The sequence below is a fragment of the Danio rerio genome, chromosome 15, assembly GCF_049306965.1.
Source record: "Danio rerio strain Tuebingen ecotype United States chromosome 15, GRCz12tu, whole genome shotgun sequence".
Lineage (NCBI taxonomy): Eukaryota > Metazoa > Chordata > Actinopteri > Cypriniformes > Danionidae > Danio > Danio rerio.
In genome coordinates, this window is record NC_133190.1 from 16,357,324 (window position 1) to 16,373,591 (window position 16,268).

The 16,268-nt window shown below is 45.2% G+C and overlaps 1 protein-coding gene across 4 annotated transcripts in view; it reads right to left on the minus strand.

The window, feature by feature from the left end:
- Nucleotides 1-16,268, minus strand: part of dpf1 (double PHD fingers 1) — a 121,477-nt gene that overhangs the window by 72,909 nt on the left and 32,300 nt on the right. For all 4 annotated transcript variants that reach the window (XM_005173381.6, XM_073923151.1, NM_001328069.1 and 1 more), the window contains 1 exon segment: nt 9,067-9,096. In XM_005173381.6, the coding sequence (XP_005173438.1) occupies nt 9,067-9,096 (30 nt within the window).

Consider the following 16,268-nt stretch of genomic DNA (forward strand, 5'->3'; position numbering starts at 1 on the left):
ATTCACGTGGCCTCCGTTTCCCATGTGAGTAAAGTTACATACTTATATACCATCTCTATACATGTATTTGTTTTATTTAAGATAAATTATCGTTTATATTTATATTTAGAGCTGTAATGCACTTCATAATCTGTCAGATTGATTAGCTGTAGGCTCTAGAACAGTCATCTGAAGCGTTGTCATTCAGTGTTATGCTGGATTTCATCAATAGTCTTACATTAACTAACACAGACTATATCTGAAGTGTTTGGAAGTATTTCGCGTTTTCCTCCTGTGGAAAAACGTCATAAGAACAATGTTTAGTGGCTCAATGTATTACAGCAGTGTTTTTTAAAGTCTAAACACTTTATTGATATAGTGTACAACCAAGCACAAGTGGTCAGAATACAAACGAGTCACAGGTGATAAAGTATTAAGCGTTCTCCCAAAGTAAAGTGTGTCTGAACCAGGTCCAAGCTAAATACCAGCAGGTGTCTGTAGCTCCGCTCTCTCTCCGCCTCTTTGCCCTTGTTTGGTATCCCGCCGTGGGTGTGATGACGTGCGAACAAAATGGCGACGGTTGGCCGCGCCTACTTGTGGCTTCTTTTGCGCTCTTCAGAAACCTATGGGTGACGTCACGGATACTACATCCATATATTTTACAGTCTATGCTTTGAACGTGGCATGGTTGTTGGAGCTAAACGGGCTGGTCTGAGTATTTCAGAAACTGTTGATCTACTGGGATTTTCATGCACAACCATCCCTAGGGTTTACAGAGAATGGTCTGAAAAAGAGAATATCCAGTGAGCTGCAGTTCTGTGGGCACAAATGCCTTCTTGATCCGCTTGTTACAACCGAGGTATGCAGAAAGAGCATTTCTAAATGCACAACAGGTCAAACCTTAAGGCGGATGGGCTACAGCAGCAGAAGATCACACAAAGACTGCAGTCAGCTAAAAACAGGAAACTGAGGTTACAATTCGCATAGGCTCACCAAAACTGGACAATAGAAGATTGGAAAAACATTGCCTGGTCTGATGAGTCTTGTATTTTCTTGGCTATACTATTTCATTAACAATTTCAATAGTACAATAATAAAGTTCTAGCCAAGTATCCTACTTTTTACATTACAAATAGTTATGTAGCGAACAACGCAATTAAACTATTTTTGCATGAATGAATGGCAGAAATTGCCAACTGACCAATCAAACAAAGATGTGCTAATGTCATAAATCAACATGTTACTGAATGCAGTCTAGATATTCTTTTGATTCTGCTTCAGTTTATTTCACATTAAAGATTTTCACCGTTTTCTCTCCCATTGTTAACACAAGGCAAGATCAAGAGAGCAGAAATAATTGGGGGATGCTTAAAAAAGTCCTGACAATAGTCTTCTTAACCCTGCTCTCCTGCTGTTGCCTTTTTTTCTTTCCTTCCTTGTGCAAACCAGCTAAATAAATGTCAGTTAACTAAAAAAGTGTTATTAGTATTACAAGTTTTGGTGAGGACAGGAGTTTTGGAACACAAACAGTAGTTTCTGCTGACGCGTCGTCATTTGTTTCATTGTAATCAAAAGCGCTGGTGTGCAAACGGGAGTGAGGAATGAAGGAAAATTGCATCATGCAACAATGACTGCATCCCTGAAACAAGCCTGATAACAAATTGACAGAGGCTTGAGGTGATGTTGATGATGTAAGTGTAAAACCATTGTGATTGGTGAACTCATCCATTTCTCCTTGACGGGGAAATGATGAAGGGCCCTGTGGCTCAAGACTAACAACTCAGTCAGGCTGAAATAAATAACCTTCGTTTTGCCACAACAAAATGGCGGCCACAACAAAACACTGCATTTTATACCTAAATTAGCCTGTGTTTGATTCAGGGGGAACCACATTCTGGTCATTCGGTGCAGGCTGGAATCAATCCTCGACATGTGGGTTGAAAAATCACTAAGTGTGCAGGGGCAGTAAATTACAGTGCGGCGAATGTCACGCGCTCAGGTCCACCAGAGGCGAAATATTAAGTCCTGCAGTGAAGTGCTGTGGGCTCCATTTAGACACCTCTACACTCAGCAGATACTCAGCCTGTGGTCAATCTCACACAATGGGCCGGCAATATCTAAAGGTCAGTGAGGAAGTAAAAAAAATACAAAGTTTGAGGTCTGTGTGATTATGTGAGGAATTGTTCTAAGAAAGACGCCGTCAGACGAGCTTTCAGGACTTTCTGCTGTAATTTCTGAAAGGCTGTTTGATTGGAGTGTGTTTTAAACACAATTCTCTACAATGGGCCTCCTCGGGCTAAAAAATGTGAGAGCAAACCAGCAGTTCCCTCAAGAACTTTCTGAATATGTTTGATAAGGCAGTTTCTTTGTACTGTTTGTTTTCAAATCAACGGCCTTTTGATTTTGGAATTGTGGAAAACGTCGAAGTGAAGAAAGAGTTATAAATTAAATTATTTAGTAAGCAAATTTTGGATTTACTAAAGTTTTATTGACAAGTTCAGTGGTGTGAAACAATATATTTTATAAGAAATATGTAGAGAAATACATTTGTACAATATTGTATGGTATATGGTAACACAGTAATACAAATAAAACAGTAATACAAATAAGTATACAGCATACCTGTCAACCCTCCCGGGATTCTTCCGTATTTTACAGTTCTATCCCACTATCATCCCGTCAAGGTATTTACCCATATTTCTCCTGTATTTTCAATCTTTCTATGAAGCGTGGCCAATAAACATTAAAGAGCCGATCCTCCCTATATGCAACCCATACCGCCGAACCACCAGGGACACTCCTTTCTCTTAAATGTGAGTCTGATCTGTGCTTCTGTTTAATTTAGGCATGAAAACACTTTAAAATATATATACAAATGGCGGGATTGCCTTCCTTTTCTTTACAGACGCCATCGCCTCTCCCATGCAATCCTCAAAACAGTCATGAAGCAGTGCGTGACTGTCAGCTGACGCACTCCATTGTGATAAATAGACGCTGTTTCACAAACAGATTCTGTATACGAGATTTGAAGCAAAGCAAAAGTCTGGGTTTTGGGTACGTGTTTGAACAGACATATACAATTATAATAACATCTAAAGATGTTGAACTTGGTAGGGTTTTTTTAACACAACTAATCTAGTCTGCAATTAGCATAAAAAGTTAGGAAAGATGTTAGATGTGTGCATTTTTCTATTATTTAATGTAATCAAACAAAAAAAATCTAAATAAATGAGAGATTAATTTGTTGCTCTTTAATCAGAAAGTGGAAGATTTACAGTGAAGAAAAGATTAATGAGAATTGAGATTTTAACTTGATTCTTTTTCTTTATAATAGCTATTAATTTTAATAAGCTAAACTGTTTGCTAATTTATTTGTTGTATTGTACAATGTTTTTTTCTTTTGTAAATAATAGTAATAAAAACATATTACTGACCATTTAATTGTTTATTTACATTGAAACAGCTCCAGATGAACCAGATAATTGTTTTGAGGTAAGTAGGTGAATATCCGTTATTTTCACATCCCAATGCTGACAGGTATGTTGAACAGTAATACTGTAATAAAGTAATATACAGTAATACAAATACAGTAACACTTTACTTGAAGAGGGTATTCATAAAATTGCCATGACACTTTTATAATCATAATATTACACGTCATGAATATTAAGGGGGTTTTATGCATACTAATGACAACTGTCATTAAGTGTCATTTGCTCAATTATATCATTTCAAATACAACGATGACATTGCTTGAGATTAAGGGTGTAATGGTACACTGAAGTCATGGTTCGGGGTATGAATGTCGGTTTTGGGGTCACGGTCCAATATGGGTTTGATCCAACAGGAATAAGCAAAAAAATCTGAGTGCTTGCTTTTTTCTGTTTATTTTAAATTGGCAGAGTAGTTTTGTCACAATCCGCTATAGAACTAAAGAGCTTCTTGTGACGCAAAAGTAAAAGATAAATTGAAAAAATAAAAATCTATAATTACGAGACTATGTGTCATGAATATGGTTTTATTATTGTTAACTCCTTCCCCTCTGTGTCCTCCTCTGAGCTAATAGCTCTTGTATCACCTGTTCTCGCTTTGTCCTTATTGGCGTTCCTATATCTCTCTCCCTTTCATTCCCTCCGTTGTCAGTTTATTGGTACTTTGTGCATTACCGTAAGTGCATCTTACACTCAACTAACCTATGTTTTTCTGTCCAGCCCTGTCTTGTCTTGTTCTCCTGTGCTCTCCGTTGTGGGTACGAATTGTATGATCTCGATTATAATGCGAATCTGCTCAGATTATCAACACTTGGAGGTCAGACATTCTTCTCATCGCAGTGGTGGGCTTACAGGACCATCCAACTTCCTTCTCTCTCTCTCTCACGGTCAAGTGGGTGGCCTTTTGAGTTACCTTCCTGAAGATGCAGCTCTGTGTGCTTTGCTATACGACAGACTGCCTTGTTTGACCTTTTTCTTATTAAAGAATTCTGTTGAAATGCATTATTTTTGCCCTTCATTCTGTTCCGTGACACTATAGGCTCTATTTTGACGATCCATGCGCAAAGTGCAAAGCTCAGGGCGCAAACGCATTAAGTGTCAGAATCTATTTTTGACTTTCACTTTCGCTCTCGTGGATAGGGAAACCTTGTAAGCACAGAAATCAATTAGCCCATAAATAATTATTTTTTTTTGATAAGTGCAAAGAATTGTTTCAAAACTATTTCTAAATTCAGTTCTAATTTCCAGCAAACGAATAAATGAACAATAATAACCAAGTGTGGTCAAAAACTGATTCATATCCAAACACACATGCTATGCCCCATATGGTCTAAAACCTGACAGGGTGGGCAAATCTAAGCTTTTTTTTAATAAAACAAATATAAATATAGATATAATAAATAATACAGCTAATATTTATAACATTATACAAAAGCAAATTTTCACGAATAAACAGAAAAAAGCCCCCAGAGATGAAGAAGGCATGAAAGTATGGTTTTTATATTTATGTAGTCTAAAAAAATAATATGTTTTGTACTATTTTAATTCTTTTATATTTATGTACTATATATATCCTCATTATTTCCTATATATATATATATATATATATATATATATATATATATATATATATCCTTAATATATTAATTCTTTTTCATATGTAAAGATATTTGCGTATTGCTCTACATCTTATGTGTATTAAGCAGTGTGTAAGTGAGGCGCACAACTAACGCTCTCTGCGCTGGACTTTAGACCGGCTCTGTTCTGGTCTAAAGAACAGACTTTTATAGTTTCTCAAAATAGCAACGCGCCAGCAATGTGCCTCAACACACCTTCTTTTTTAGACCAGAATGCCTATGGGCGCACATATGAGCGCAAATGCATTTGCTATTTAAACAGCGTGGCGCAAAAGGTCAAAACGACTCTTGCGCCCAGCTGAAACTAGCAAACAACAATTGCGTCCTGCCTTGCGCCACATTGAGCTGGGTGTATGATAGGGCCCTATGCATTAAACAAGTGTTTTAGAAGATCCCAACCATTTTCTAATACAACAGAAAACACAGAGTGCATGAAACAAAACCCCCTACTACTGTGATGTTTGGAACAAATACATGTACCATTACACCCCTAATTGAGATGCCTTTGTTATGACAACTTGACAAGCAAATGCATTTCAACCCATTTTTGTCATGACAACTTGAAATTACTAAGACAAATCATAATCTCATAAAGTCATAAATCTGTCATAAACATGACTGACACTATCCCATTATAATTGTGTCATTAAGTGTTTTCTGACCACTTCTTCTGTGAAACAAAATTAATTTGTCATAAAGATTTCTCAGTAATAGTATCAATACTCTGTCAAATAATTTTATAACAGTGTCACTAATATTTGATGACATTTTAATGACATATTTAATTTGTACCATTGTTGAGGTCAAGAGAATTGATAATAACAGCGTTATAACTCATGACACAACTAATGGCCTCATCACGGCTTTATGACAAGTTAACTAATGAATTAAATAAGGTATTAGTTAATTTGAGGTTGTATGTCGGACAAGGGATGTAGAATAAGATCATTCAGTAATGTACTTTATATGAACAAATAAACAGTTAATATCTTAATAAGCAGGTAATAAGCCACTAGCTAATAGTGTGAATTGCTACTTAAACTATACTGTTAGGAAACTGTATTTTTGCTGTTTAATTCTTAGTAAAGTATTATTCAGTTTCATAAATTCAATTTAATAGACATGATTTTTCAATACTATTTTGTTTATCATAAAATATACGAGAAAAAAAGAGAAAATAATTGAAAAAAATATGTGAATCAATTCAAAATGTCTTTCGTTGTGCTTCAATGTCATACACTTCCAGTTATATTAGCTGTCCAAAAACAGGATGTTATATTATTTCAGATAACTTACGTGTGTGTTTGTGTGTGTGTGTGTGTGTGTGTGCGTGTGTGCGTGCGTGCGTGCTTGTGTGTGTGTGTGTGTGTGTGTGTGTGTGCGCGTAGGTATACATTTATTTATTTATTTATTTTTTATTAACCAAATCTGGTATATGGTGTGTGTAGCACAAATAGCTGTGTTTTGTTATTGATCTAGCTAATCCATAATTGAACTAATTCATTAGTTAATGAATCGGAACCCTCACACATTCACACATTTACATTTTTGCTCTGCAGAATAAAGTGGATAGTCAGTTTTCTCCTTCAGGTCAACTGCCTTCATGGTAGAGAAATCATGTTAAGCAAGTAAGTTACAGTCACTTAAACCGTCAAGTTTTTATAGCTTCCTCAAACTAGTGCATGCTCAGTATCCCTACTGCTGTGAATCTACTGGAGCTTTAGTACAGCCGCAATCACAAATCATTGGCCATGTGAGCTTGAACCCGATGTCAAATCTATGTATGTGAGGTAAATTACTAGAGTACTAGAAATTACTATATTTTCAGATTACTAAACTTGATCTATATTAATATGACTGGATTGGAAGTGCAGCTTTTTTGGTTGTTGGTGGGTGGAGGATTGGGGAGTGTTGGTCCGGCCAAATTCACAATTGAAAATCAGGTCACCGGGAAATGTGGTCCCAGTGCTCCCAGTCTCCTATGGCCTGTCCACCCCTGGTCCTGTTGTCAAGTGGTATATGCCTTATGCTGTGTTCACACCAGACGCGGAAGAAGCGTGAAGCGCGAGTAATTTACGCTAAGTCAATGCAAACGCGCAAATAAACATCCTGCGGCGCGATACGAGCAAAAGACGCGAAGCGAATTGTGCGAATGGCGGAGCCAATTTACGATTTTCGCCCAACATTCGCAATGCATTAAACAATCAGGAGCTTGCTCTTGTGGGGGCGTGATTATGACATATCGCCTGTTGTTGGTGTCCCGGGGGAAAATCCTCTTGCACACACCGACAACAGTTTGTTAAACTGGGCTCGGCTAAGTCAGAAGCACCGCTAAAAGCCTCCATCATCCAGGTTAAGTTTCTGGAGGAGTTTATGATCTCACAGAGCTGGCTGCACCTCTGAAAGGATCTAGTGGACTCAGACACTGCTCCAAATGAATCGATGCTGTTTTTTAGCCTTTATAAAGCACATAGACACAGTTATTTTCGCAATAAAGTCCATGTTAGCCATTTAGCAACTAAGCTACAGTTACTGGGCAAACAGAAGCCCTGGCCATCACGTCAATCCACGTCTGTTCTGAGGTGAATTTGATGCGCGAATGAAGCAAATTGACTCATAAATAAAGCAAATTTGACGTGTGAATAAAGCAAGCAAACTCAAATGTTCAAGCGTCTATTTACACAGGAATATTGCAATTTATTCACGCGTTCCGCATCTGGTGGGAACACAGCACAAGTGATTTCATGACTTGTTGTGACTTCAAAACTTGTTTATTTTGCTGATTATTGATGCTGAAAATGATCAACTACAGTCACATTTTGAGTTGTGTTAATCAGTTGGATCAATAAAGACGGCCAAAAGTAATAACAAACCAAGCAGAAGAGAGAAAAAGAACCTGCCTGAGAAACAAGGTGTTCGACCAAACTGGACCAGAACACTGTTTGTTCTTATATTTTCCATTCAAGTAATTACAATTTTAACCTAATATTTTAATGAATTCTGCTCATACATTTTTTACCACCTATTGTATTCAGTTTACCAATATATTGCACCCTTTCGTGCTTATTAATACTTCTTTATATGATCTAGCAACATCCACATGGTTTTTCGTCTGGTTTAGAACAACATATAGGTTTATATCAAAATACCGCCAGTACTGCCTGTGCATTTGGGTAAATGAGCAAAAATGCAAACCCCTCTATACACTGAACACCTAATACTCATGCTTAGTATTAACATTTTCATAAAGAATCACAATTTTTCAATTTATACAGACACTGTGGCTGCATCTGAAAGCTTGGGCTGCTGACTTGTTACTTTGCTGACCAATCACTTCCGAGACAGCATATCAATTTACAACACAAAATAAAGAGAGCTTTGGTGATAAATAAGGGAATATTTACTTACTATATTACTAACTTCTTGCAAGAAGTAACATCAAATGTGGAAAACACTGGTCAAAATCTGTACATTTATTCAGAAAATGACACCCAAGCAGCTCTTTGAGATTCCTTGTTAATTTTTTTAGCTGCATTAACTGTCAGAACTGCAATTGACAGGATTTTGGGATATCAAAATGCAGTGAAGAACACATCTATGCTGCCTTCGAAAGTCGATAAGAATAAAAAGGAATCTCCCAAGACAGAAAGTAAAACAGAATTTGGATTCAGACGTCCCTTGATGCCCTCCAGCCTTGGAATGCTGCCTTTTTAAAGCTTTCAGATGCAGCCCATGAAGGTATCATTTTCAAAAGTCAGAACTGTAAAACCTTTTCAAAGGTTTGCATTTTCAGGCCTCTGAATTGCAGTTGTTGTGTTAATGAACAGTCAAAATACATCAAAGTTTCTCAATTTTAGGTGAAAACGGTGTGATGTAAATGAAATATGACTGAACCTCAGTGCTCTGGACATGCACCAGTGAAGAGCAGAAACATCTGTGTATTGTTTTAGCTGGCGTACCTGTTCTTTATGACGGTTCCACTTGATTGCCTAAGAAGAGAAGAAAAGACAGAAACTGACATGAGCAGATGGAGAAAAAACATTTCAAGCAGTAGGGGTTATAAAACACCAAAACATCACTAAATAAGAAGGCATTGCATTCAAATCTTAATATAAAGAAAGATACCAAGCAGTAATTGTAAAATGTTATAAGCTTTGTTGTCAGCAAATTTGAGTGCCATGTTTGGAGAAAAGCAACATCATATGACCAATTTACAGTCAAAAATGAGCTGAAACAACCCAATTCGTGAGATTTTATTACTACTTAATACTAAGTTAACTTAATAAATTTTTGTTGGGACAACATGGATGAAGGTTGTGGAACGTTCGAGGTTACAGAAGTAACCCTTCGTTCCCCGAGGAGGGGAACGGAAGTGCCATGAATGAAAGGATTCGGATCAGAAGCCGCTTATCTGGAGAGTATTGAACGGGCCAATGAATGAAATTAATTGGCAGCGTAAGCTTGCGCAGGTGTGCGACATCTGCAATTATCTCAGCATATAAGCACACCTGAAGCCAGCAGACGCCATCCTTTTAAGCTGAAGAGACTTTCAAACAGCTAAGGGACAGTCATTATGGCGACGGAATATGGCACTTCCGTTCCCCTCCTCGGGGAACGAAGGGTTACTTCTGTAACCTCGAACGTTCCCCTTCAGTTGGGGAACTTCAGTGCCATGAATGGGAGAAATATGGAAAGCGCCATAATGACTGCACCTTACCAACACCCCCGATGAGGAGATAGTCAAGCAAGCGTGACGCACCCACATCATGGGGGGCGCGGTCCTCCAACGTGTCCCTGGCCCTAATTTATCCTACTTCAACAGAAGTTTTACGGATTTAGATATATTTTTTGGGAAGTCGTGAGCATCTAGATAATTCTAGGAAATACGACAGTACGTTGGGAAGCGTGCAATCCCGATAGGGAGGACGCTGCGGAGGCCATCCGTTACCCAAGGGGGGGATAGATGGCAGAATTTACATATGGACTAGCCCTAAAAAAGGGGGAGTACGCATAGCAAAAGAGTGGTTAGCGGAGAGGGAAGACACGGGTCCGCCCAGGGGGGGGACTTAACCGTGGCGGAATAAGCATATGGGATCGCCTAGTGGGGATCACGCATAGCAGGCACCTATACCCAAAACGCGGGCTGACCAGCGGGCAGACCTACAACGTAGTGGGCCAGCAAGTGACTCCTCCGCTGAGTCAGTGCTGGGGGCCACGGAGGAATCTGCAGGGCTCACCTGACGGGGAACTTTACTGACAGATAAAAAAGGCGCACGTACCTCTGTGTTAGGGAGAATGGCGCAGCAAGCGTGTTTCAACACCCTACCGAGTTGTCTCCTCAATCACCAAAGGGTTACCTAATACCCTTGAGGAAACCGGCTCCACTCGCAGATTGTAAAACCTTGCAAATGTGTTGGGTGTTGCCCAGCCCGCAGCTCTACAGATGTCTGTTAGAGAGGCGCTGCGTGCACGCGCCCAAGAGGATGCAACGCTCCGAGTGGAGTGTGCACGTACTCCCGGGGGACACGGCTGACCTCGACTCGAATAAGCGAGTGAAATGGCATCCACAATCCAGTGGGATAATCTTTGTTTCGATACGGCACTTCCCTGCTGCTGACCGCCATAACAGACAAAGAGCTGCTCAGATGATCTAAAATTCTGAGTACGGTCCACATAAATGCGCAGAGCGCGAACTGGACAAAGTAAAGAAAGGGCTGGGTCTGCCTCCTCCGGGGGCAGCGCTTGCAGGTTCACTACCTGATCTCTAAAGGGGGTGGTAGGAACCTTGGGCACATAACCGGGGCGGGGTCTCAGGACGACGTGAGAGTAATCCGGCCCGAATTCCAGGCACGAGTCACTGACCGAAAATGCCTCCAGGTCCCCGACCCTCTTGATGGAGGCCAACGCAACCAGCAGAGCTGTCTTCAGGGACAGAAATCTTAGAGATACTGATTCGAGTGGCTCAAAGGGATTGGATCGCAGACTCGTAAGAACGAGGGCGAGATCCCAAGAGGGCATGAGAGGGGGGCGAGATGGATTAATTCGCCTAGCACCCCTAAGGAACTGGATGACCAGGTTATGCTTTCCCACGGTGCCGCCAGCTACCGCGCTATGATAAGCGGAGATGGCGGCCACGTAAACCTTGAGAGTGGAGGGCGACAGCCTGCTGTCCAACTTCTCTTGAAGGAAAGAGAGCACAACACTAATCTGGCAATTTCGGGGGTCTTCTCTGCGAGAGACGCACCATTCAGTGAATAGACTCCACTTCAGGGCGTAGGCGCGCCTCGTGGAGGGGGCTCTAGCCTGAGTGATGGTATTAACCACCGCAGTCGGTAGGTTACCTAAGTCTTCCTCGCGTCTAGGGACCACACGTGGAGGTTCCAAAGATCGGGGCGAGGGTGCCAGATGGTGCCCTGTCCCTGAGAGAGTAGGTCCTCTCAAAGGGATCCGCCAGGGGAGGGCCGTCGCGAGGAGTGAGAGCTCTGATATCCAGGTCCGGTTGGGCCAAAGGGGTGCAACTAGCAGAACCTGTTCCTCGTCCTCCCTGACCTTGCACAGAAACTGCGCGAGCAGGCTCAATGGGGGAAACGCACACTTGCGCATGCCCCGAGGCCAGCTGTGGGCCAGTGCATCCGTGCCGAGAGAGCCCTCGGTCAGGGAAAAAAACAACTGGCAGTGAGCGTTCTCGGGGGAAGCAAACAGATCGATCTGGGCCTCCCCGAATCGCGCCCATATCAGCTGAACAGACTCGGGGTGGAGTCTCCATTCTCCAGGGCGTAACAGCTGTCGTGAGAGCGCATCGGCTGCACGATTGAGCGTGCCTGGGACGTGAATGGCGCGCAGCGATTTCAGCCGCGGGTGACTCCAGAGGAGCAGACGGCGGGCGAGCTGAGACATGCGGCGAGAGCGCATACCCCCCCATGCGGTTGATATACGCCGCCGCCGCCATACTGTCCGTCCTGACCAGCACGTGTTGCCGCTCCAGCACCGGTAAAAAGCGGTGGAGAGCGAGGAACACTGCCAACAGCTCTAGGCGATTGATATGCCAATGCAGCTGGGCACCCTTCCAGAGGCCCGCAGCCGCATGCCCGCGACACACGGCCCCCCAACCCGTGTTGGAAGCGTCTGTTGAAACAACAACATGGCTGGACGCCTGTCCTAGAGGCACACCGGCCTGTAGGAACGAGGGGTCATTCCAAGGGCTGAGGGCGCGGCGACACAGCGCAGTAACCGAGACCCGGTGTGTGCCCGCGTGCCATGCGCGTCTGGGGACCCGATCGTGAAGCCAGTGCTGAAGTGGTCTCATATGGAGCAACCCGAGCGGCGTGACGGCGGCTGCGGATGCCATATGCCCCAGGAGCCTCTGAAAGAACTTCAGTGGGACCACTAGTTTGCTGTCGAGCTCCCTCAGACAGTTCAGCAACAGGCGAGCGCGTTCCTCGGAGAGGTGCGCTACCATGGTGATCGAGTCCAGCTCCATCCCGAGAAAAGAAATCCTCTGCACGGGGGCGAGTTTGCTCTTTTCTCGGTTGACCTGTAGCCCCAGTAGGCGGAGATGCCGAAGCACCTTGTCCCTGTGCATAATCAATTGCTCCCGCGAGTGGGCTAAAATCAGCCAGTCGTCGAGATAATTGAGTATGCGAATGCCCGCGAGCCGAAGGGGCGCTAGGGCACCCTCCGCGAGTTTGGTGAAGACCCGCGGAGACAGAGAGAGCCCGAAGGGGAGGACCTTGTACTGCCACGCTCGACCCTCGAACGCAAACCGCAGAAATTGGCGGTGGCGTGGAAGAATGGAGACATGGAAATACGCGTCCTTCAGGTCTATGGCTGCAAACCAATCCTGAGGACGAACGCATTGGAGAATGCGCCTCTGCGTGAGCATTCTGAACGGCAGCCTGTGCAGACAGCGGTTCAAAACGCGCAGATCTAGGATTGGCCGTGACCCACCGCTCTTTTTGGGTACGATGAAGTATGGGCTGTAAAACCCACTCTCCATCTCGGCTGGAGGAACCGGCTCGATTGCACCCTTCGCCAGGAGGGCAGCAATCTCCTCTCGCAAGACAGGGGCGGACAGGGGGTTGACCCTGGAGAAATACACGCCCGTAAACTTGGGGGGCCGTTTCGCGAACTGAATCGCGTAACCGAGTCTGATTGTGCGTATGAGCCACCGCGAGGGGCTGGCCCGCGCTAACCAGGCAGGCAGAGCCCTCGCTAATGGAGTCATCGCTACAATCGCTGACGTACCAGCGGTGGGGCAGCGCGGAGTGGGTGTGCTGATCCGGGAAGCACGAGGGTCCCGCGGAAGAGCTGGAGGAGAGCGATTCGCTCTGGCTCCGCACCCTGACTCCGGAGAGGGGGCTGGAGGGCTGAGGGAAGGGAGACCGTCCCCCCAGCGCTCGTGAGCCACTGGCGAAGCACGTAGAGTCTGCGAGCCGGAAGGCAGCTCGTCCCGGACTGGCAGAACTCGTGCAGTCACATCCGGGGAAGGGAAAAAGTGCTCTTTTACTGATGTTTTGGTGGCACTGAAAAGTACCGTTGTTATCGGGGCCCCGCCCTCCAGCGGGGAAAGAGCAAGTTTCCTCTTCTCCGGATGGCCTGTCTCAGGGACGCTTCGCAGTCCGTTTACCGGACTTAACGGCGCCCTGGGCAGGAGGGGCTGCCTGCTTTCGAGGTGTACGCCGCGCCCGCTTGGCCGGAGGCGCAGGCGGGGGCGGGGCAGCACTCGTTGGCGGGCGCCCTCGGCGAGGAACAGCGGAGGTGGATGGCTCGGCGGGCGGAGCGGGCTTACGGCCACGCCGATAGATGACATTGCCCATCGCATCCGACTGCTCTTTCACCGCCTTGAATTCCTGGGTGAATTCACCGACGGTGTCGCCGAACAGGCCAGCCTGGGATATGGGCGAGTCAAGAAAGCGAACTTTGTCAACATCGCGCATATCGGCCAGGTTTAGCCAGAGGTGGCGTTCCTGAACCACAAGTGTTGACATCGTCCTCCCCAGCGCACACGCGGCGGACTTAGTAGTCCGAAGAGCATAGTCGGTCGCGGTGCGCAGCTCATGTAATAAGCTTGGGTTGGACCCGCCCTCGTGCAGCTCGGCCAGCGCCTGCGCTTGGTAGCGCTGGTAGGTGGCCATCGCGTGCAAAGCAGAAGCAGCCTGGCCCGCAGCCTTATAAGCTCTGGCTCCGAGGGAGGCAGACAACCTACAGGCTTTGGACGGGAGGCGGGGCAAACCCCGCCACGTAGAGGCGCCGCGCGGACAAAGATTGACCGCGATAGCGCGCTCCACTGACGGGATCGCCTCATACCCCCTGGCAGCTCCGCCGTCAAGGGCGGTGAGGGCGGAGGCACACGCAGCACGGGCAGAGAAAGGTGCCCTCCAAGACTGCGTGAGCCTACTGTGCACTTCCGGGAAGAAGGGGACGAGAGGCTTCGAAGGCTTCGCCTTCTGGTCTACTACGTAGCACCCATCTAGTCGGTCCGGCCGCGGAGCTGGGGGATAAACCATCTCCAACCCCACGGCCGAAGCAGCCCGGGAAAGCACGGCTAACATGTCCGCTTCAGGATCCGATTTGACAGCGCTCACCTGCCCGGAGGGGGCGAGCGGGTCCGGATCTTCGTCGGACAGTGAAAGCCCACCCTCCGATGCCGCGGAGGACATCTGATCTCCGGTGTCAGCGAGTGTGAGAGCTACCATCTGGTTAGACGGATCACTCCCACTACCCGAAGCTTGGATGGAGCGCCGTGAGGAGCGAGAGGTCCGCGAGCCCGTGGGCGGCGGATTATCTCCCGCTGAAACCCTCAGATCTGCCCGAGCGCCCGCTGCTTTTTTAGAACAGGAGGCAACTGGGGTGGCTCGCTCTCTTGCGAAAGTTAGCCGCGATCTTAGCTGTGCAACGGTCATGGCATCGCAATGACGACATGAACCGCCCGCGAGCACCGCATTAACATGCTGGACCCCCAAACATGCAATGCAGTGATCGTGTCCATCATCCGGAGCCAGGAAACCCCCGCATCCAGAAACGCACAGTCGGAGCGCCATCCTGAAAAGGACGTGCTGCACGACTGTGTTGCTCTTTTAGGAAAGTTTGCAACTATACGCACCGCTCTGGAGGACCGGACCCAAAGAACCGCAGGCAAGGGAGAAACCCAGCTCGACCGTCTGCCACCGCGAAGACCCACTCTGGACCGGGAGACACACTCGTTCGCTCTGAAGTGCTGATCAGCAAGAGGAACCCTCATCGACTCACTCAGAAAGGATCTGAAGCGAAAAGGATGGCGTCTGCTGGCTTCAGGTGTGCTTATATGCTGAGATAATTGCAGATGTCGCACACCTGCGCAAGCTTACGCTGCCAATTAATTTCATTCATTGGCCCGTTCAATACTCTCCAGATAAGCGGCTTCTGATCCGAATCCTCCCATTCATGGCACTGAAGTTCCCCAACTGAAGGGGAACTCTGCATTTTTACAAATGTAATGCTAACAAACAGCATGCTAATTCAGTACAGCTCAAAAATAAAAACCTGTATAGCTTTCTTTCTCAGAACACAAAATAATATGTTTTAGAGAATGTTAAAGAGAAAAGTTTGCCTGAAAGGTCTGTCAAAAAAAATCTATCTAAGACATTTTGAAGAATGCTGGAAACCTATAACCAATGACAATCAGGCAAAAATGGAGAGTTTAAAAGCCAATCACTGTTTCCATCCAAAACTGCTAATTAAATGTATGTGCAAAACAGGAATATCGCATAAAAGATGTGCAAATGGCTCCCATGGGACTTCTTTTAAAGAGTAGGGGTGTAACCCCCGTGTCCTGGCCAAAGTCCCTCAATCGGCCCTTACGATCATGGCCTCACAATCATCCCCATCCACTGAAATGGCTCTATCACTGTCTCTCCACTCCCTCAATAACTGATGTGTGGTGAGCGCACTGGCGGTGTTGTCCTGTGGCTGCCGTCACATCATCCAAGTGGATTCTGCACACTGGTTGTGGTATGAAGAGACCCCCCCTCATGATTGTGAAGCGCTTTGGGTGTATGGCCATGCACAATAAATGCGCTATATAAATACACATTACATTACAAATAAAGCAGTGTTTACATTCAACGAGACAAGGAAAACAAAATTGTCAATTCCTGATTAACTGCTACTAAATATCAACAGT